The 22,985-nt window shown below is 39.8% G+C and overlaps 1 protein-coding gene across 6 annotated transcripts in view; it reads left to right on the plus strand.

Moving 5' to 3' along the window:
• The window catches only part of SNX27 (sorting nexin 27), an 87,310-nt gene that overhangs the window by 56,488 nt on the left and 7,837 nt on the right, over positions 1-22,985 (plus strand). For 5 of the 6 annotated variants that reach the window (XR_002519087.2, XM_031661598.1, XM_009181097.3 and 2 more), the window contains one exon: positions 16,751-16,840. Coding sequence is in view for 5 of the 6 variants with exons in the window: in XM_031661598.1 (XP_031517458.1) it covers positions 16,751-16,840 (90 nt within the window). In the remaining variant the exon portion in view is untranslated. Of the gene's footprint in view, positions 1-12,536; positions 12,701-16,750; positions 16,841-22,985 lie in introns of those variants that run through there. The other variant, XM_031662543.1, reaches the window with a different exon arrangement.

The raw sequence follows: 22,985 nt of genomic DNA on the forward strand, positions 1-22,985 counted from the left end.
ACAGGCTATCCTCCTGCCTCAGCCTCCCCACTAGCTGGGGCTGTAGGCCCATGCCACCATGCCCCACTGATTTTTTAAGTTTTTTTTTAGAGGCAGGGGGTCTTGCTGTGTTGCCCAGGCTGGCTTGAACTCCTGGGCTCAAGATCCTCCTGCCTTAGCCTCCTAAATTGCTGGGTTACAGATGTGTGCCACCATAGCCCACTCAGTTTTCTTCTTTTTCTTAGGATATCTTTGGCTATTCTGGGTCTTTGGTGGTTCCGTATAAATTTAAGGATAGTTTTTTTTTCTATTTCTGTGAAGAATGTCATTGGTATTTTGATAGGGGTTGCATTGAATCTGTGGATTGCTTTGGGTAGTGTGGACATTTTAACAATATTTATTCTTCCAATCCATGAACATGGAATACTTTTACCATTTGTTGGTGTCCTCTCTTCACCTTTCTTTCATAGTGTTTTAATTTCTTTTTCAGATTGTTCACTGTTGGCATATAGAAATGCTACTGATTTTTGTTGTTGATTTTGTATCCTACAACTTTACTGAATTTATTTATCAATTCTAATAGTTTTTCAGTGGAGTCTTTAGGTTTTTCCAAGTATAAGATTGTATCATATGCAAACAAGGATAATTTGACTTCCTTTCCAATTTGGATGCCCTTTATAACTTTGTCTTGTCTGATTGCTCTAGCTGGGACTTCTAGTACTATGTTGAATAACAGTGGTGAAAGTGGGCATCCTTGTTGTGTTCCAGGTCTTAGAGGAAAGGCTTTCAGTTTCTCCCCATTCAGGATGATAGTAGCTGTGGGTCTGTCGTATATAGCTTTTATTATGTTGAGGTTTCTCCTATACCCAGTTTTTTGAGGAGTTTTTATTATGAAGGGATGTTGAGTTTTATCAAATGCTTTTTCAGCGTGAATTGAAATGATCATATGATTTTTGTCCTTTACTCTGTTGATGTGTGTCACATTGATTGGTGTTTTTGAACCATCCTTACATTCCCAAGGATATATCTTGCTCATGATGATTTTTTAAATGTATTGTTGAATTCAGTTTGCTAATATCTTGTTGAGGATTTCTATATTAATATTCATCAGGGATATTGGTCTGTAGTTTTCTTTTTTGATATGTCTTTGGTTTTGGTATAAAGGTGATACTGGCCTCATAGAATGAGTTTAGAAGTATTCCCTCCTTCTCTCTTTTTTTGAAATAGTTTGTGTAGAATTGGTATTAATCCTTCATTAAATGTCTGATAGAATTTAGCAGTGAAGCCGTTGGGTTCTGGGCTTTCCTTTACTGGAGACCATTATGGCTTCCATCTTGTTACTTGTTATTAGTGTGTTTGGGTTTTGGATTTCTTCATGGTTCAATCTTTGTAGGTTGTATATGTCTAGGAATTTATCCATTTCTTTTAGATTTTACAATTTATTGGCATATAGTTAATCATAGTAGCCACAAATGATCCTTTGGATTTCTTAAGTATCAGTTGTAATGTCTCCTTTTTCATCTCTGATTTTATTTGGATCTTCTTTTTTTTTTTTTTTAATCTGGCTAAAGGTTTTTCTGTTTAACTTTTCAAAAAAACCAACTTTTTGTTTCATTTCTCTTTTTTTGTATTTTTTAATTTCAATTTAATTTATTTCTGCTCTAATCTTTATTATTTATTTTCTTCTACTGATTGGTTTTGGTTTGCTCTTGCTTTTCTATTGCTCTAAGATGCATTGTTTGAAATTTTTCTTCTTTTTTTGATGTAGGCATTTATAACTATAAAATTCCTTCTTAGTTGTGCTTGTGCTGTATCCCATATGGCATGTTATGTTTTCATGATCATTTATTTCAATAAATTTTTAAATTTCCTTCTCAATTTCTCCATTGACCCACTGGTCTTTCAGGAGTATATTGTTTAATTTCCATGTATTTGAATAGTTTCCAAAATTCATCATTTTTGATTTCTGATTTTATTCCATTGTAGTCAGATACTTGGTATTATTGTAATATCACTATGGTCAGATACTTGATCATATTGATACTATTTGATATTAATAATACTTGATATTATTCATTTTTAAAAAATGTTTTAAGACTTGTTTTGTGACCTAACATATGGTCTGTTCTTGAGAATGATCCATGTGCTGAGGAAAAGAATGATCCATGTGCTGAGGAAAAGAATGTGTGTTCTGCAGTCATTGGATGAAGTTTTCTGTAAATATGTATTAGATCCATTTGGTCTATAATGCCGATTAAGTCCAGTGTATCTTGGTTGATTTTCTGTCTGGAAGATCTGTCCAGTGCTGAAGGTTAGGTGTTCAGGTCTCCAGCTATCATTGTGTTAGAGTCTGTCTCTCTCTTTAACTGTAATATTATTTGCTTTAGATATTAAATATATATCAGGGTGCTCCAGTGTTGGGTGCACATATATTTAATATTGTTACATCCTCTTGCTGAATTGACCCCTTTATCATTATATAGTGACCTTCTTTGTCTTGTCCTATATTTTTGTCTTAAAATCTATTTTGTCTGATATAAGTATAGCTACTTCTGCTCTGTTTTAGTTTCCATTGTCATGGAGTATCTTTTTCCATCCGTTTATTTTCCATCTATGTGTGTCTTTATAGGTGAAGTATGTTTCTTGTAGACAACAGATCAATGGTTCTTGTTTTTTATTTATTCAGCCACTGTGTGTCTGTTGATTGATGTTTAGTCCATTTGCATTCAGTGTTACTATTAATAAGTAAGGCCTTACTCTTGCTATTTTGTTACTTGTTTTATGGTTGTTTTGTGATCATCTTTTCCTTCTTTCCTTCCTTCCTGTCTTCCTTTTAGTGAAGGTGATTTTCTGTGGTGATATGATTTAGTTTCTTACTTTTTATTTTTTTGTGTATTTGTTGTATGTTTGTCGGTTTGGGTTTACAAGGCTTGCAAATACTCTTGTAATCTGTTATTTTAACCTGATAACAACACTGTTTGTATAAACAAACAAGCAAGCAAAAAGAAAACTAATAAAGGCTCCATGCCTTAAATATATTACCCCACTTTTTCACTTTTTGTTGTTACTATTTATACCTTATTGTACTATGTCTTAAAAAGTTGTTGTAGTTATTACTTTTGATTGGTTCATCATTTAGTCTTTCTACTTAAGATGAGTAGTTTACATACCATAGTTATAGTGTTATGATATTTTGTGTTTTTCTGTGTATTTAATATTACCATACCTTCAGATGATTTCTTATTGCTCATTAACATCATTTTCTTTCTGATTGAAGTACTCCTTTTAGCATTTCTTGTAGGACAGGTCTGGTGTTGATGAAATCCCTCAGCTATTGTTTGTCTTGGAAAGTTTATTTCTGTTTCATGTTTGAAGGATAATTTAGCTGGATATACTTATTGTAGAGTAAAATGTTTTTTTTCCTTCATCACTTTAAATATGTTATGCCACTCTTTTCTGGCCTGTAAGGTTTCCACTGAAAGTCTGCTGCCAGATGTATTGGAGCTCCATTGTATATTGTTTCTGTTCTCTTGCTGCTTTTACAATCTTTTCTTTATCCTTGACCTTTGGGAGTTTGATGATTAAATGCCTTGACGTAGTCTTCTTTGGGTTAAATCTGCTTGGTGTTCTATAACCTTTTTGTACTTGGATATTGATGTCTTTCTCTAGATTTGGGAAGTTCTCTGTTATTACCCCTTTGAATAAACTTTCTATACCTATCTCTTTCTCTGCCTCCTCTTTAAGGCCAATAACTCTTAGATTTGCCCTTTTGAGGCTATTTTCTAGATTCTGTAGGCCTCCTTCATTTTTTTTTTAAATTATTTTTTCTTTTGTCTCCTTCATGTATTATTATTATTATTATTTTTGAGACAGAGTTTCACTATTGTTGCCCAGGCTGATGCAATGGTGCGATCTTAGCTTACTGCAACCTCTGCCTCCCGGGTTCAGGCAATTCTCCTGCCTCATCCTCCTGAGTAGCTGAGATTACAGGTGCACGCCACCACACACAGCTCATTTTGTATTTTTAGTAGAGATGGGGTTTTGCTATGTTTATCAGGCTGGTCTCGAACTCCTGACCTCCGGTGATCCACCTGCCTCGGCCTCCCAAAGTGCTAGGATTACAGGCGTGAGCTACCACGCCCAGCCTCCTCCATGTGTTTTCAAATAGCCGTCTTCAAGCTCACTAATTCTTTCTCCTGCTTGATCAGTTCTGCTATTAAAAGACTGATGATGCATGCATTCTTCAGTATGCCAATTGCATTTTTCAGCTCTAGAATTTCTGCTTGAGTCTTGTTAATTATTTCAATCTCTCTCTCTCTCTTTTTTTTTTTTTTGAGACAGAGTCTGGCTCTGTCGCCCAGGCTGGAGTGCAGTTGCGCAATCTTGGCTCACTGCATCTTTGTTGAATTTATCTGATAGAATTCTGAATTCCTTGTCTGTGTTACCTAGAATTTCTTTGAGTTTCCTCAAAACAGCTATTTTGAATTCTGTTTGAAAGGTCACATATCTCTTTTTCAACAGGATTGGTCCCTGGTGCCTTATTTAGTTCTTTTGGTGAGGACATGTTTTCCCGGATTGTCTTGATACTTGCAGATGTTTGTCTGTGTCTGGGCATTGAAGAGTTAGGTACTTATTGTAGTCTGGGCTTGTTCATACCTGTCCTTCTTGGGGAGGCTTTCCAGATATTTGAAAGGACTTGGGTCTTGTGATCTAAGCTATATCTGCTTTAGGAAGTACCCCAAGCCCAATAATGCTGTGGTTCTTGCAGACTCTTAGAGGTACTGCCTTGTTGTCTTGGACAAGATCCAGAATTCTCTGGATTACCAGGCAGAGACTCTTATTCTCTTCTCTTACTTTTTCCCAAACAAATGTAGTATTTTCTGTGTTGAGCTGTCTGGAGCTGGGGCTGGGGGTACACAAGCACCCCCATAACCACTACCACTGGGACTTTGCTAGGTCAGACCTGAAGCCAGCACAGCACTGAGTCTTGCCTAAGGCCTGCTGTAGCTACTCCCTGGCTACTGCCTATGTTTGCTGAAGGTTCTGGGCTTCTACAATCAATCAGCAGGTGGCAAAGCCAGCGAGGCCTATGTCCTAAACTTCAGGGTGGTGAGTTCCCTCAGACCCTGGGAGGGTCCAGAGTGCCATCTGGGAGCCAGGGACTACAGTCAAAAACCTTAGAAGTCTACGTGGTATTTTACTGTTCTAGAGCTGAGCGGGCATTCACGCCACAAGACACAGTCCTTCCCACTCTTCTCTCTTCTTTTCAAAGGCAGAGAAGCCTCACCCCATGGACACTGCCACCTCAGGCCCATGGGGAGTACTGCCAGACTCCTGCCAATGTTCTCTTAAGACCCAAGGACTCTTCAGTCAGCTTGTGGTGAATGCTGCCTGGCCTGGAACTCACCCTTCAGGGTAGTGGGCTCCCCTTTGGCCCAGGGCAAGTCCAGAAATGCCATCTAAGAACCAAGTCCTCTAAGAGCTTTGTGAGAAGAGGGTACATGGGAAGACAACATTTAAAAATCTTGAATGCCTGGAAATGCCATTATTCTACACTCACACTTGGTTAATGTCACATTTATGTATAGAACACTAGGTTGAAAATGATTTAACTCCAGAAATTTTAAAGAATTATGTTCCACCAACAGGTGTGATGGCTCATGCCTGTAGTCTCAGCACTTGGTGGGAAGATCACTTGAGCCCAGGAGTTCGAGACCAGCCTGAGCAACATGGCGAGGCTTTGTCTCTACAAAAACTTTAAATTTTAGCCAGACATGGTAGTGTGCACCTGAAGTCCTAACTGCTCAGGAGGCTGAGGTGGGAGGATCACCTGAGCTCAGGAGTTTGAGGCTGCAGTGAGCCGTGATCACACCACTACACTGTAGCCAGGGAGACAGAGTGAGACCTTATCTTAAGGGGGAAAAAAAAAAAGCCATCTTATTTCTGTACCATTTTATGTGACCTTTTTTTTCTTTCCAGAAACTGAGGTCTTTTTGTCTCCATGGGTATCAAATTTCGCAATCATGTGCCTTGCTGTGGATCTATTTTCATTTATTATGTTGGGCTCTCTGTGGGAAATTTGTGTTTCTGATCTGGCAAATTTTCTTGAATTATTAAATTGACAGTTTGTTCTCTCATTTTCTGTTCTCTCTTTTTGGCATTCCTATTATTCTGATACACAGTTTTTTGGTCTGCCCCGTAATCATCTTATCTTCTCTCATATTTTTAATTTCTTTATCTTCTTGCTCTATTTCCTTTTTTTTTTTTTTTTTTTTTGAGACGGAGTCTCACTCTGTCGCCCAGGCTGGAGTGCAGTGGCCGCATCTCAGCTCACTGCAAGCTCCGCCTCCCGGGTCTACGCCATTCTCCTGCCTCAGCCTCCCGAGTAGCTGGGACTACAGGCGCCCGCCACTTCACCCGGCTAGTTTTTTTTTTGTATTTTTTAGTAGAGACGGGGTTTCACCGTATTAGCCAGGCTGGTCTCGATCTCCTGACCTTGTGATCCGCCTGTCTCGGCCTCCCAAAGTGCTGGGATTACAGGCTTGAGCCACCGCGCCCGGCCGTCTATTTCCTAAATAACTTACTCAGGTTTCTCTTCTAGCCCTCTTACGTTTTTTTTTTTAACATATGCCAGTTTTTGTGTGGGGGGGTGATGGGGGTGGTTTTGAGACGAAGTCTCTCTCTTTCACCCAGGCTGGAGTGCAGTGGTGCGATCTTGGCTCACTGCAACCTCTGCCTCCGGGTTCAAGCAATTCTCCTGCCTCAACCTCCCAAGTATGTAGGATTACAGGCACATGCTGCCACATCCAGCTAATTTTTTTGGATTTTAGTAGAGACAGGATTTCACTGTGTTGCCCAGGCTGGACTCGATCTCCTGAGCTCAGACAATCCACCTGCCTCGGCCTTCCAAAATGCTGGGATTACAGGTGTGAGCCACTGTGCCTGGCCTATATTTTTAATTTCTAAAGGTTTTCTTTTGTTCTCTGAATATCCTTTTTTATATATAGTATTCTGTTCTTTTGTGGTTGTAGTATTTTTTTCTTGACTTTCTGAAGATATTAAAAATAATATACTTTTTTAGGCCAGGTGTGGTGGCTCACGCCTGTAATCCCAGCACTTTGGGAGGCTGAGGCAGATCACCTGAGGTCAAGAGTTTGGGACCAGCCTGGCCAACATGGTGAAACCCTGTTTCCACTAAAAATATAAAAATTAGCTGGGTGTGATGATGGGCACCTGTAATCCCAGCCACTCAGGAGGGTGAGACAGGAGAATTGCTTGAACCCAGGAGGCAGAGGCTGCAGTGAGCCGAGATCATGCCACTGTACTCCAGCCTGGGTGACAGAGTGAGACTGTCTCCAAAAAAAAAAATTAATATACTTTTTTTTATTTTGAAATTATCTTTTTCCTCCCTCTATTGCTTGCTTATTTGTTTTGGTCTCTGTTGTACATGTTAGAAGTGTTCCTCTAATAGAGATGTCTGCTCAAATTTAAGACTGAGACACTGCACAGCTGATTGGGAACTCAGCATGTGAGTATATCTTATTGACTATGACACAATCATGGCTCACCGTAGCCTCGACCTCCTGGGCTCAGGTGATCCTCCCACCTCAGCCTCCTGAGTGGTTGGGACTACAGGTGTGCACACCATGCCCAGCTAATTTTTGTACTTTTTGTAGACATGGGATTTTTCCATGTTGCCCAAGTTGGTCTCGAACTCCTGAGCTCAAACAACCCTCTCTCCTCAGCCTCCCAAAGTGCTGGGATTACAGGCATGAGCTATCATACCTAGCCAAATCACTAATCTTCTACTGGCATTGAAGAGGGCAGTCATCTGGTTCCAGGGAATAAAGGAGAGGATCTCAGAATTTGATTCTTTTTTTTTTTTTTTTTTTTTTTAAGGCAAAGTCTTGCTTTGTCGCCAGGCTGGAGTGCAGTGGCACGATCTTGGCTCACTGCAACCTCTGCCTCCCGGGTTCAAGCAATTCTCCTGCCTCAGCCTCCTGAGTAGCTGAGATTACAGGCGCACGCCACCACGTCCGGCTAATTTTTGTATTTTTTAGTAGTGACTGGGATTACAGGCATGAGCCACCACGCCCAGCTAATTTTTGTATTTTTTACTAGAGACGGGGGTTTCACCATGTTGGCCAGGATGGTCTCGATCTCTCGACCTCGTGATCTGCCCGCCTTGGCCTCCCAAAGTGCTGGGATTACAGGCATGAGCCACCGTGCCCAGCATTGATTGTTTCTTAAATAGACTTTTGGTCAGTCCTCCTTATTTTAGCCACATCCTACCACCTCTCCTAGATGGCCACCTGGTGCTACCAATTCTTCAGTCTTTTGGGAGTTTTTTGATATAAATTTGAGTGATTGTCTACTTTCCCTACTACTAGGTAGGGAATCCATTTTTTTTTTTCAGGTTTTGTAAGTTACTACTTATATATCCGTGTTCCAGATTACAAAATTTTGTTCCGATTGTTTCTCCTTGATCTCCTGGGTTTATTCCTTTACTGAAATTTTAGTAGGGTTTTAGGAGGAAGTAAGAGTTGATAGTTGTTTTTAATCTGCCATCCCTAATTGGAAGCCCTCTTTTAGGAACTTTTCCTACAAGTGTTTACATGCATATTTGGCTTTAGATCTTTATATGGATGTATGATTTTTACATAGTTATAATTCTAATACAGATACAACCTTTTTCTTTTCTTTTTTCCTTTCTCATACAGTTTTTTATATATCATTTATGACTGAGTTAATATAGTATATGTTGTTTAGACGTTCCCTCTTATTTGTTCCAGAGTTTTTTTGTTTTGTTTTGTTTTGTTTTGAGATGAGCTCTCTCTATGTTGCTGGGGCTGGCTTGGGACTCCCGGGCTCCAGCAATCCTCCCACCTCTGCTTCTCAAGTAGAGTGCCTGGGCTACATGTGTGCCTGGCTAGTGCCAGGGTGTTTTTTCAGTGTGTGATTATAAATGATGATGTGATTAACTCTTGTAATATCACTTTTTCCTCCTTCCTTCCTTCCTTCCTTCCTTCCTTCCTTCCTTCCTTCCTTTTCTTTTCTTTCTTCTTTTTTTTTTTTTTTTATAGGATCTCATTCTGTCACCCAGGCTGGAGTGCAATGGTGTGATCATAGATCACTGCATCCTCTACCTCTTGGGCTCAGGTGATCCTGCCACCTCAGCCTCCCAAGTAGCTAGAACTACAGGTGCTCACCACCATGTCCAGCTAATTTTTACTTTTTTAAAAAAATAGAGACAGGATCTTGCAATGTTGCCCAGACTGGTCTTGAACTCCTGGGCTCAGGCAGTCCTCCCAAAGTGTTAGGATTACCGGTGTGAGCCACTGTGCCCGGACATATTTTTCTTTTGAATACAAGCTGTTTATTGATTGTGTTTTTGTAACTTGCTGTACAAAAATTGCTGTATTTTTTTAAACTTTATGTCTTTGTCATTTTAATAGATATTTACTCTGTTCCATTGTTTTTCTTTTTATCTTAGTGCTATTAATTTTTTTTTTTTTTTTTTTTTTTTTTTTGAGACAGAGTCTGGCTGTATTGCCGAGGCTGGACTGCAGTGGCATAGTCTCGGCTCACTGCAACCTCTGCCTCCTGGACTCAAGTGATCCTCCCACCTCAGTCTCCTGAGTAGCTGGGACTACAGGCATGCATCACCACACCCAGCTAATTTTTGTATTTTTTGTACAGACAGGGTTTTGCCATGTCAGCCAGGCTCATCTCAAACCCCTGGGCTCAAGTGATCTGCCCGCCCCTGCCTCCTAAAGTGCTGAGATTACAGGTGTGAGCCACCATGCCCGGCCAGGATTTTTGTTTTAGAGAAGAAGTTTTAACATTTTGTATAACAGTGTTTATCTATCTTTTCCATTGTGATTTCTACTAATATTTTCTTTCCGCAATATAAGAGGACTATAGCACACTTATAGTTAGTGTGCTTTTGTCACAATATTTTATTTTTAATATGTAATGCTTTAATTTACCCAAGGTTTATTGTGGTGTGTAGTATGAATGGTTGGTCTAAGTTAAATTTTCTTGGTATTACTATCCACATAGCACATCAGGATACATTAAATGATTCATTTCTAATATATTATACTTAACTTGTCTTTCGTTAAATTTGTATCTGTCTCTGTGTGTGTGTGTGTATATATATATATGGCCTATGTTTAGCATCTCTCTGCTCTTAATCTGTGTTTCTATTTTTGATTCAGTATTCCCTTTTGATTGTTTCTGTATAATACATTTTAATATCTGATAAGGCTAAGCCTTCCGTTTTTAAAAGGCTTGATATTCTTTCCCATTTTATGTTTTCAAATAATTTTTAACCTATTTCATAACACTTTATAAAGTATCCTATTACTATTCCAACTGGAATTTTGTTAAATTTATAGTTTACTGAAGAAGAATCACCATTTTAATTAAATGTTGTATTATAATAATAGATGCATAAAGTATCTATTTTATTCAACTTGACTTTTGTTTCCTCAAAAAAAGTTACATAGTTTTATGTTTTACCAGTGCCCCCATTAAAGTAATCACCAAGTATTTTATATTTTTATTGCTATTATGAATGGAATATTTTTTCTTTGTATTTTTGGAATAGAAAAATCTTTAGCTAGGAGTCAGAATATCTGGTTCAAGTATTTTTGCATAATATTGCTGAGATCTAGTTTCTCATCTGTTAAAGGGGAACAGTGGTGTGTCTCATAGGTGGGTTTATTTTATTTTAAATGTATTTTTTATTTAAAAAATTAAGAAGGAGTCTCACTATGTTGCCCAGGCTGGTCTTGCATTCCTGGCTTCAAGCAATCCTCCCGCCTTGATCTCCCAAAGCACTGAGATTACAGGCATAACCACCACATCTGGCCATTTTTTTTTAGTGCTTATCAAAATTTGAGGGCAGAGCATGTGAAATTGCTTTTTAAATTATAAAACTAGAAGACAAAAATATTTAAGTATATAGAAAAGTTATTGTTTTTGGAGCAGTATCTTATATCCAGCAACTTTTCTGAACTTTCCTATTGCCTCACATGATTTCTAAACAGCTTTATTGAGGTATAGTTTACATACAATAAACTGTACATATTTAAAGTATACAATTTGATAGTTTTTAAAATTTCTAAGCCATTTTTAAGTGTATAGTTCAATAGTGTTAAGTATATTCACAATGTTGTATAACGGATCTCCAGAACTCTGTTTTTTTAAAGAAGGGGACAGAATCTCAGTCTGCCACCCAGGCTGGAGTGCAGTGCTGTGATCATAGCTGACTATAATCTTGAACTCCTGACCTCAAACGATCCTCCTACCTCAGCCTCCCAAAATGTTGGGATTACAGGCGTGAACCACTGCTCCTGGCCCAGAACTCTTTTAATCTTGCAAAAGATTAAAACTGAAACTCTGTACCCATCAAACAACTCCCTGTTTTCCCCTCCCCCTTGGCAACTACCATTCTGCTTTTTATTTCTATGAATTTGACTACTTGAGATATTTAATGTAAGTGTAACCATACACTATTTGCCTTTGTAATAACTGGCTTATTTCACTGAACATAATGTCCTCAAGTTTCATACGTGTTGTGGTAGTATACGACAGGGTTTCCTTCCTTTTTAAGGCTGAATAATATTATGTTGTATGTATATACCACATTTAATTTATCCATTGATCCATGGACAGTTGGGTTTCTTTCATTTCTTGGTTATTGTGAATAACGCTGCTATAAACATGGGTGTGCAGATATCTTGTTGAGATCCTTCTTTCAGTATACCCAGATGTGGGATTACTGAATCATATGGCAATTTTATTTTCAACTTTTTGAGGAACTGCTATACTGTTTTCCATAGTGACTGCACCATCTCAAATGACTTATTTTTTTGTTTTGTTTTTTATTTTTTGGAGACAAGAGTCTTGCTGTGTCTCCCAGGCTGGAGTGTAGTGGGATGATCTCGGCTCACTACAACCTGTGCCTCCTGGGTTCCAGTGACTCTTACGCCTCAGCCTTCTGAGTAGCTGGGACTACAGTTGTGTACCACCAAGCCCAGCTAATTTTTGTATTTTTAGTAGAGATGGAGTTCCACCATGTTGCCCAGTCTGGTCTCAAACTCCTGGCCTCAAATTATCCACCCTGCTTGGCCTCCAAAATGCTGGGATTACAGGCATGAGTCACCGCACCTGGCCACAAACACCGTGCCTGGCGGCTCTTTTTTGATGGACTAAGTAAACAACTGTATCTTTTGAAAAGTATATTAAATTTCTCTTAATTTCAATTATTTTTGTATCATATTTTGATGGTAGGAATATTTAATGAATTTCACAGTTCTAAGATGTTATCAATTATAAGATGCACCATTATTTTATGTATTGATAAGAAAGAGGTTAAACTGATACATCATTGATTATAAGATACATCCCAAGTTCAGAAATGTTAAAATATGAAATAATGTATTCATTTAAATTGATGAGATATTATATGTTAGATGCTAATGAAAATAATGAGCCTTTTCCTTAAAAAATTAATAAGGTAGAAATTAATCATTCATATTTAAATGCAGGCTAAACCTGGCAAATTGTACGCACATTTAAGCTGCTGTTTCCTGAAAGCTCACAAAAGTAGCAGTAGTGGAATTTTAAAAGGCATAAACTTGCAAGGACAAAGAGAACAAGGGAGGATACCACAGCAGATGACAATTATTGACAGTTTTTAGAAAATGAATGTGTAAGTAAAAGGATTTTGGTATCTGGTTATTGTAGAAGAAAAATTGGTGATAGGTACATGGGAAGTTACAAACAAAAACACGAGGCATATAACCTCAGGAAATAAAAAATTATGCAAGAAAGGAAGTCATAGCATAGTATATAGCTTAGTTGTGAACAGTGTTTACATATTTATAATAATGCAGTTATTGAGTATTTAATTTTTTATCGAAAAGTTGGGGGAAGAGGAAGTAGGAGTGTTTGGGTGCTACAAGAGAGTTAAAACCAAATATTTTCAAAACAGTAAGTCAACAATGTCTAAAATTGGTAAGTCAGGAATTGTCAATGTAAGCATGCCATTTAGAATTATGGAAGGATTATCACAAGAAATTGCTTAAAGTGCCTAAAAGTAGTTGCTTTTGTGGAATGAAGCTCTGGGATCAAGAGGCTGCTGTTTTTATTAGGAGCCTTTTAGAACTTTTGTTTTTTAAAACTATATATATCTTTTACTTTAATTAAAAAATGTTAAGAAGAGGCCGGGTGCGGTGGCTCAAGCTTGTAATCCCAGCACTTTGGGAGGCTGAGACGGGCGGATCACGAGGTCAGGAGATCGAGACCATCCTGGCTAACACGGTGAAACCCCGTCTCTACTAAAAAAAATACAAAAAACTAGCCGGGCGAGGTGGCGGGCGTCTGTAGTCCTAGCTACTCGGGAGGCTGAGGCAGGAGAATGGCGTAAACCCAGGAGGCAGAGCTTGCAGTGAGCTGAGATCCAGCCACTGCACTCCAGCCTGGGTGACACAGCGAGACTCCGTCTCAAAAAAAAAAAAAAAAAAAGTTAAGAAGAAAAGGAAACTAGGGTGGTGATATTTATGTTTTCCACTGAGTCAGTCAAGCAGTGCAATCTTTTTTTTGTTTTGAGAGAGAGTCTTGCTCTGTCTCCCAGGCTGGAATACAGTGGCATGATCTTGGTTCCGGGTTCAAGTGCTTCTCTTTCCTCACACTCCTGAGTTGCTGGGATTTCCTGCTCCTTCCACCACGTCTGGCTAATTTTTGTATTTTAGTAGAAATGGGGTTTCAGCATGTTGGCCAGGCTAGTCTTGAACTCCTGACCTCAAGTGATCCTCCCGCCTCCCAAAATGATGGGATTACAGGCATGAACCACCACACCTGGGTAAGCAATTTCTTGATTAGAAATGAAAGAAGACCATTTTTACTGCCCCGTGTGTAAAAGAGCTCACTTGGAATTGCTGGAGTAGATAATCACTGTGACCCACCTCTGCCTTGGGAAAGTGTTCATCAAATATTAGTACTGTTGTGAGTGAGTCAGACATAGTTCTAGGCATTAGGAGTAAAAACAAAACAGAAAGACAGTATTCTTATATTCTTATTCTTACTCTCATCTAAACAATACAGAAATAAAGAAAAAAATTGTAAAGCCTTTTCCCTGAGCTAAATAACACTGTAAGTTTCTTTGGAAACTGGATAGACCAGTATTGTTTATTTCCCCCTCTACTTTTCTGCTGGCTTTTCAATAATTGGTTTAAATTTGGCTGGAGCTGTACAGTGTTTTGGTGATGAAGAGGAAAGTGTTCAGGATCTTCAGGACATTGAAATTGCATGGTAGTTCTTCTTAAATATCCCCTCTGTGGCTATAATCCTCAGTGCCTAAGTGAGCCCTCACTTGTATGGCCAGGATTGGGGAGAGACTGGCATAATCTTTCTATTAGTCACTTCCTGGCAGGACATTCATATCCTTGTACAGTTCTTAGAAGAACTTAATAGCTAAATGATACTAATAATAGCTACTGATATATACTTTACAAAACTCTTAACATCTGTCATCTTTTTCTTGTACACCTATAAGATATTCCAGTTTTACACAGTGGAAGGGTTTACATGACTTATGCAAATGCACATTGGTAGGTGACAGAACTAAAAATTGAATTAGTCTCTTGACTTAATTTTTTTTTTTTTTTTTTTTTGCGATAGTGTCTTGCTCTGTTGCCCAGGCTGGAGTGCAATGGCACAATCTTGGCTCACTGCAAGCTCTGCCTTCTGGGTTCACGCCATTCTCCTGCCTCAGCCTCCTGAGTAGCTGAGACTGCAGGTGCCCACCACCACGCCCGGCTAATTTTTTGTAGTTTTAGTAGAGAGGGGGTTTCACCGTGTTAGCCAGGATGGTCTCAATCTCCTGACCTCGTGATCCACCCGCCTCGGCCTCCCAAAGTGCTGGGATTACAGGCGTGAGCCACCGCGCCTGGCCTTCTTGACTTAATCTTGAACTCATTTGCCTATCCAACTATTTTTCCTTAAAAGACCCTGGGAAGTGATTTCTGCCTTAAGTATCATAACATCATTGATCTTCCTTATTTCATTCTCTCTTCAGGTTAATTCATGTGACTTTCAAACACAAATCAAACTTTCTTTAATAAAGAAGAAGCCATTTTTTATTGCTTATTTTAGCTCCCTGTTATTTCCTTAAGTCTAAATTCCTGTGCCTACTTTTTAGAATTTTTCATAATCTGTTGTTAGTCTGCCTATCCAGCATTATCTTTCATTGTCTCCTATTCCCTTATTTAAATCAGGCAAATCTGTTTTCTCAAAGTATTTAAGCACAGACTCATCCCTGTTTCCTAACTTTAGCTTATAGTTTCTCTTCTTCATTCTGTTCTTTGGGGATCCACCCAAGGCGTCCCTGATAACTGTAATTATCAGTAAGTGCTTCCATTCTGACTGCCTATATCACTGTCTGTACCATACATGTTTGCTATTTCATTGTAATACAGCATTATATACCATCTTTCAGTGCTCTCTAATTGTTTACACATGTATAAAATAACTGGAATTTAAGTCCCCTGACATGAGAAACCAGATTTCTCACATATACCTAAAACAATGCCATGCCAGATATTCTTTAAATGCTAGTTATTCCAATTAGTATACTTGTTACTGAATGTATTAGTCCATTTTTACACTGCTGTAAAGACGCTACCTGAGATTAGGTAATTTATAAAAAAAGGAAGGTTTTGTTTGTTTTGTGCTTTTTTGAGATGGAGTCTTGCACTGTCACCTGGGCTGGAGTGCAGTGGCATGATCTCAGCTCACTGCAACCTCTGCCTCCTGGGTTCAAACGATTCTCCTGCCTCACCCTCCTGAGTAGCTGGGATTACAGGTGCCCGCCACCATGCCCAGCTAATTCTTTGTATTTTTAGTAGAGACAGGGTTTCATCATGTTCGCCAGGCTGGTGTCGAACTCCTAACCTTGTGATTCACCTGCCTCAGCCTCCCAAAGTACAAGAAAGGAAGTTTAATTGACTCACAGTTTCGCACGGCTGGGGAAGGCCTCTGGAAACTTACAATCATGGCACAAGGTGAAGGGGAAGCAAGCTCCTTCTTCACAAGGCTACGAGAGAGAGCGAGCAAGCACACACAGGGGGAACTGCTATTTTTAAATCTGTCAGATCTAGGCCAAGTGTGGTGGCTCATGCCTGTAATCCTAGCACTTTGGGAGGTCGAGGTGGGCAGATCACTTGAGGTCAAGAGTTCGAGACTAGGCTGGCCAACATGGTGAAGCCCCATCTCTATTAAAAATACAAAAATTAGCTGGGTGTGGTGGCTCATGCCTGTAGTCCCAGCTACTCTGGAGGCTGCAGCGGGAGAATCACTTGAACCCGGGAGGCGGAGGTTTCAGTGAGCCGAGATTGTGCCACTGCACTCCAGCCTGGGTGACAGAGCCAGACTCTGTCTCAAAACAAACAAAAAAACCCCATCAGATCTTGTGAGAACTCCCTCACTATCACGAGACCAACATGGGGAAACCAGACCATGATCCAGTCACCTCCCACTGGGTCCCTCCCTCGACAAGTGGGGATGACAATTTGAGATGAGATTTGAGTGGGGACACAGAGCCAGACCATATTCCTGGACACGTGGCAGAGTTCACTGGTAATGATGGTGGTCCAAGTGGACAAGAGATTTTCTGAAAATGCATCTGTGTCTGTTTTCATCGAGAATGTACATAATAACGATTTTTAGACTCCTTTCTTTTCTACTTCTGTTTTGGTGATAGGCAGTCGATGATGTGAAGAAAGGTTACATCAAAGCAGAAGAAAAGTCCTACCAATTACAGAAGCTATACGAACAAAGAAAAATGGTCATGGTAAGTTTATGTCCCCATAATCCCTTTATAAAATGCCCCTTCCTACCTTTTAAACCTATTGTTCCAGTCATTTTTGAAAGGATTACAATGTGGTTAGTGGCTTAACTAATTTTTAAAAAGGGGAGGAATAGGGACCTTGATGCAAAGTCTATTGTGTTTCTCCATCTAACACACAAAGATCTTGAATTACTGTATATTGGTACATAATTTTATTACTATTTTTTGGGGGGAGTAGGGGCGGGGGGAGGGATAGAGTCTTGCTGTGTTGCCCAGGCTGAAGTGCAGTGTCACAATCTAGGCTCACTGCAACCTTTGCCTCCTGGGTTCAAGCGATTCTTCTGTCTCAGCTTCCCGAGCAGCTGGGACTACAGGCATGCGCCACCACGCCCAGCTAATTTTTGTATTTGTAGTAGGGACAGGGTTTTGCCATGTTGGCCAGGCTGGTCTCGAACTCTTGACCCCAGGTGATCCACCTGCCTCGGCCTCCCAAAGTGCTGGGATTACAGGAATGAGCCACTGAATCTGACCCATAATTTTTTTATTAATAGTAACTTTTTTGATTAAATACAACAAAAGTTCTATAAAACATTACAATAGGATATAGATAAGATTGTATAAGAACTGATATTTAGCTTTTTAACATTAGAAATTAGTCATGATTGGCTGGGCGCGGTGGCTCAAGCCTGTAATCCCAGCACTTTGGGAGGCCGAGACGGGCGGATCACGAGGTCAGGAGATCGAGACCATCCTGGCTAACATGGTGAAACCCCATCTCTACTAAAAAATACAAAAAACTAGCCCGGCGAGGTGGCGGGTGCCTGCAGTCCCAGCTACTCGGGAGGCTGAGGCAGGAGAATGGCGTAAACCCAGGAGGCGGAGCTTGCAGTGAGCTGAGATCCGGCCACTACACTCCAGCCTGGGCGACAGAGCGAGACTCCATCTCAAAAAAAAAAAAAAAAAAGAAATTAGTCATGATTTAGGAATAGCAAAATCATTTGTTTTTACAGCTTCGATTTCTGCAGTTGCTTAAACATTTATGCTCTGTAGTGCTCTTGGTTAGTATATCATCCTAGAATTGTGCTATTTGATTCAATAGCTACTAGACTCATGTAGGTATTTAAATATAAATTTAAATTCATTTAAATTAAATACAATTTAAAATTCAGTTCTGTAGCTGCTCTAGCCACATTTCAGTGCTAAGCAGCCGTATGTGCACAGTGAATAGCTAGCATATTGGACTGTGCAGGTATAGAACATTTTCATCATCACTGAAAGTTTTGCTGAACAGGGCTGCCTAGAGTATTCCTTAAATGGCTTTAAATTCGTTTTCAATTTGTATCTGCCATAGATACAGGGATGGAAATTGTCAAAAATAAAATTAGTAAAGAACACATAAAAATTTCTACTCATTATAACATTTTAAAATTTCTCTCTTGACGGATTCACATGTAGTCGAAATTTTTTCAATTACACATGCTCCTCAACTTACGATGGGGTTACATCCCAGTAAACACATCTTAAGTTGAAAATATTAAATCAAAAATGCATTTAATACACCTAACTTACCAAACATTATAGCTTAGCCTAGCCTGCCTTAAATGTGATCAGAACACGTATTACCCTACAGTCAGGCAAAATCATCTAACACAAAGCCTATTTTAGAATGAAGTTATTTAAACTGGTTTTTTTTTTGTTTTTTTTTTTTTTCGTTTTTTTTGAGACTGAGTCTCGCTGTGTCACCCAGGCTGGAGTACAGTGGTGTGATCTCAGCTCACTGCAACCTCTGCATCCTGGGCTCAAGCGATTCTCCTTCCTCAGCCTCCCCAGTAGCTGGGACTATAGGCACCCGCCACCACACCTGGCTAATTTTTGTATTTTTAGTAGAGATGAGGTTTCACCATGTTGGCCAGGCTGATCTCGAACTCCAGACCTCCAGTGAACCACTTGCCTCGGCCTCCCAAAGTGCTGGGATTACAGGCATGAGCCACTGCGCCAGGCCTAAAGTTATTTAAAGTTTTGAGCAAAAATTTGAGGTACTTGTAAAGACAGCAGAAAAGTTTAAAAAAAAAAAAATTGAAATACAACGTCTACTGCACACACATGGCTTTCACACCATCATAAAGTCAAAAAAGCATTAAGTTAACCATTGTAAGTTAGTGACCACCTGTATCATTTTCATTCTTTAGTAATGATTCTGATAAGTCATTTGAATTATTTTGGACCTTCTGTGTACTTTTCAGGAGAGAGTGTTGATTCATGTACATTAATTGGGTTGGAATAAGAGTGCAAACAGCTGTGGGGCGCGGTAGCTCACGCCTGTAATCCCAGCACTTTGGGAGGCTGAGGCGGGTGGATCACCTGAGGTCAGGAGTTCAAGACCAGCCTGGCCAAGATGGTGGAACCCCATCTCTACTAAAAATACAAAAAGTAGCTGGGTGTGGTGTCATGTGCCTGTAATCCCAGCTACTCAGGAGGCTGAGGCCAGAGAATCACTTGAACCCGGGAGGCGAAGGTTGCACTGAGCTGAGATTTCGCCACTGCACTTCAGCCTGGGAAACACAGTGAGACGCCATCTTAATAACAACAACAAAAAAGCAAACCAGTCAGCCATTGAACTTAGCCTGTAATCTTATATCTAGCTAAGTTAGTTACCAGAGAATCACTTGAACCCGGGAGGCGAAGGTTGCACTGAGCTGAGATTTCGCCACTGCACTTCAGCCTGGGAAACACAGTGAGACGCCAACTTAATAACAACAACAAAAAAGCAAACCAGTCAGCCATTGAACTTAGCCTGTAATCTTATATCTAGCTAAGTTAGTTATTTTAATCACTTATATGATGAAAAGTAATAAATCTCTTTACTTTAGAAAATTGCCAGAGATCAGGGAGCCATCTTACCAATGTTCTATGTATCAGCAGGCTGACATAAAAAATGTAAAATCTTTTAAATGTAATTAAATCTTGCCAGAATTTTGGTTAGAAGAATTTTGCTGGCCGGGCGCGGTGGCTCAAGCCTGTAATCCCAGCACTTTGGGAGGCCGAGACGAGGTCAGGAGATCGAGACCATCCTGGCGCACACGGTGAAACCCCATCTCTACTAAAAAATACAAAAAACTAGCCGGGCGAGGCGGCGGGCGCCTGTAGTCCCAGCTACTCGGGAGGCTGAGGCAGGAGAATGCCGTAAACTCGGGGGGCGGAGCTTGCAGTGAGCTGAGATCCGGCCACTGCACTCCAGCCCGGGCGACAGAGCCAGACTCCGTCTCCAAAAAAAAAAAAAAAAAAAAAAAAAAAACAGAAGAATTTTGCTATTTGTGAGACAGAATTTTAAAACGCGACTTCACCTGTTCTTTAAGATAATGCATTGTCTTCTATATATTAATGCATGATTCGGACTCATACTACATTTGCATCTTTTTGGTGAAAAGGGCCAAATACTAACGGGCCAGCCACTTCTGCAGTAGTCCTTTGCCTTTGCCAAAGCCAACAAAGTTTTCTCGTTTCTGAAAAGTTAATAGAATCAAAATAATTTCATAAGGCCTTCTCATAATACCAGTGTGGAATACACACTGTTTCTTTGCATTTATAGTACTCCAAACACACTATCTTTCCATCTATGCATTCAACAAAACATATTTGTTGAGTACCAAGTACGTGCCAAGCACAGTGCAAGGTGTGAGAGAAATAAATAGGTTTGCGTTGTGCTGTGGCAAAATATAGAAAATCTGAATTTAATGAGCACAGTAATCTATTATGAAGTCATTGTTAGACTTATTTATATTTTGTAATCACCCAGGTAAAAACTCAAGTATAGTTGATAGATGTGTTTCCCCATGGTCTTTTGCCATTGTGTATAAAATAGGCTTAAACGTTTGTGGAATTAGATTGTCTTGAAAACCTAGTGCCAACGTATTTCTGGGTACTAGCTGCATGATATGAGAGTCAGATTTTGAACAAAATCTGATCACAGTTTGAATTTTATAAGTATAATATGTATTCAAGTATCAGTGTTCAAAGGCATTAGCCTAGGCAATATTAGCTCATGGTCAATACATTGAAACTTCTCACATGGGCCCTTCTGAGCCCATAGGCCTTGACGCCATTAAACATAGCAACTAAGTATGGTGAACAGGCCTATGATTAGGTGAGGTGACTACAATTTGTAGTTGTCACATCACTGTGAGACCTGCAGCAACACAATGAACTTCTCAGTTTTAGTTTCTTTTCTGTAAAACCGGGATATTCAGATGATCACCTATTAAGTAGAATCTTGACAAAATACGCCAAGATTCTTAGAAGATAAATAAGCTTTGTGTAAGTTCCCCTGTCCTCCAAATCTCCAAATACAGAAGAGAGCTCACATCTGTGCATAGTTTATAATACCCAGTGTGATCAAAAACATTTTTTGTTTTATACTTAATTACAAAGTTAGACTGAATCTCAAATTTGGATGGTTGAGAATATAATGTACAAGAAATAATGTTTTCTCTTCTCTTCCTTCCTCCCTCCCTCCCTTTCTCTCTCCTCACACAAACAGTAGACATATGTAAATTATGCTTTTCTTATGTTGAAGTGGCCTGATTTTGCCATTGTTGAACAGATAAATAAAGAGCTTTTGTGTTTCACTACATAATTTGTATTGATTTCACGCAAGGCAGCATGTATGTCAGTTTTTCTCAAAGTATGGTCTCCAGTCTACTTACATGGAAGACACTTTTGAAGCTACTTAAAATGCAGATTTCTAGACTCCACTCCACATTTACTAAGCCAGAATCTCTGGGGGTAGGTCCTAGGGAACTTTATTTTTAAAAAGCACACTGGTGATTCTGGAACGTTAGGTGCTTCAGAATCACTACTCTGATTCTGGTTTTGGGAGAGTTGGCTCTTGAGGTTCTTCTCAGTCCCTTACTTCTATTTTGGACCTGATTTGACCCTTGGCAGGTTGTTTGGGAGAAGAGAGAGTTCTGTGGAGTGGACCTTAACACATTCACCTAAAGTGTTCTGCTCTGTTAAGCATTGAGTCTCTGCTTTAAAAACTGTCGGCTGGGCGGGGTGGCTCCCGCCTATAATCCCAGCACTTTGGGAGGCCGAGGTGGGCAGATCACGAGGTCAGGAGATTGAGACCATCCTGGGTAACACGGTGAAACCTCGTCTCGACTAAAACTACAAAAAATTAGCCGGGCGTGGTGGCGGATGCCTGTAGTCCCAACTACTCAGGAGGCTGAGGCAAGGAGAATGGCATGAACCTGGAAGGCGGAGCTTGCAGTGAGCCAAGATGGTGCCACTGCACTCCAGCCTGGGCGACAGAGCGAGACTCCGTCTCAAAAAAAAAAAAAAAAAAATCAGAAACTGCCCTGTATCTGTATTTATTTGTCTTGCTGAATATTGAACATTTTAAAAATACCCTGTACTATACCTTTCCAATTCTCTGGCTTAAATGGGCCACTTTCTACATGTTATATGAATAAAGGAAGATAATTCGGGATACATATTTAGTTACTCAAAGCTTAAAGTGAAAACTAAGGGAACCTGTGTTCTTGGGGAGATAACAGAGTCAAGTCTCATTGGGAGACAGGGTGGTCAGAGAGACTCAGGCTGGGTAGTATTTATCAACTTTAAGTGGGCACATTCTCCTGAAAGGAGAATGGGCAGGATGATTTGGTGTTTCAAATACCAAATACCCTTTTAAATACCCTTATGTAAATATGCTTTAAGCCATGCCTGTAATCCTAGCACTTTGGATCTAGCATTTTGGAAGGCCGAGGCAGGCAGATCACGAAGTCAGGAGTTTGAGACCAGCCTGACCAGCATGGTACAACCCCGTCTCTACTAAAAATACAAAAATTAGCCGGGCGTGGTGGCGCACACCTGTAGTCCCAGCTACTCAGGCTGAGGCAGGAGAATTGCTTGAACCTGGGAGGTGGAGGTTGCAGTGAGCTGAGATCGTGCCACTACACTCCAGCCTGGGCAACAGAGCGAGACTCTGTCTCAAAAAAAAAAAAAAGAAAAAGAAAAAAAAAATTCACCTTTCTTTGACAAGTTTTTGATTTATATAAAAACATTTTTTTTTAAAGTTATTTTAGGTTCAGGGACACATGTGCAGGTTTGTTACATAGGTAAACTGCATGTCATGGGAGTTTGGTGTACA

Source organism: Papio anubis, chromosome 1 (assembly GCF_008728515.1).
Source record: "Papio anubis isolate 15944 chromosome 1, Panubis1.0, whole genome shotgun sequence".
NCBI lineage: Eukaryota > Metazoa > Chordata > Mammalia > Primates > Cercopithecidae > Papio > Papio anubis.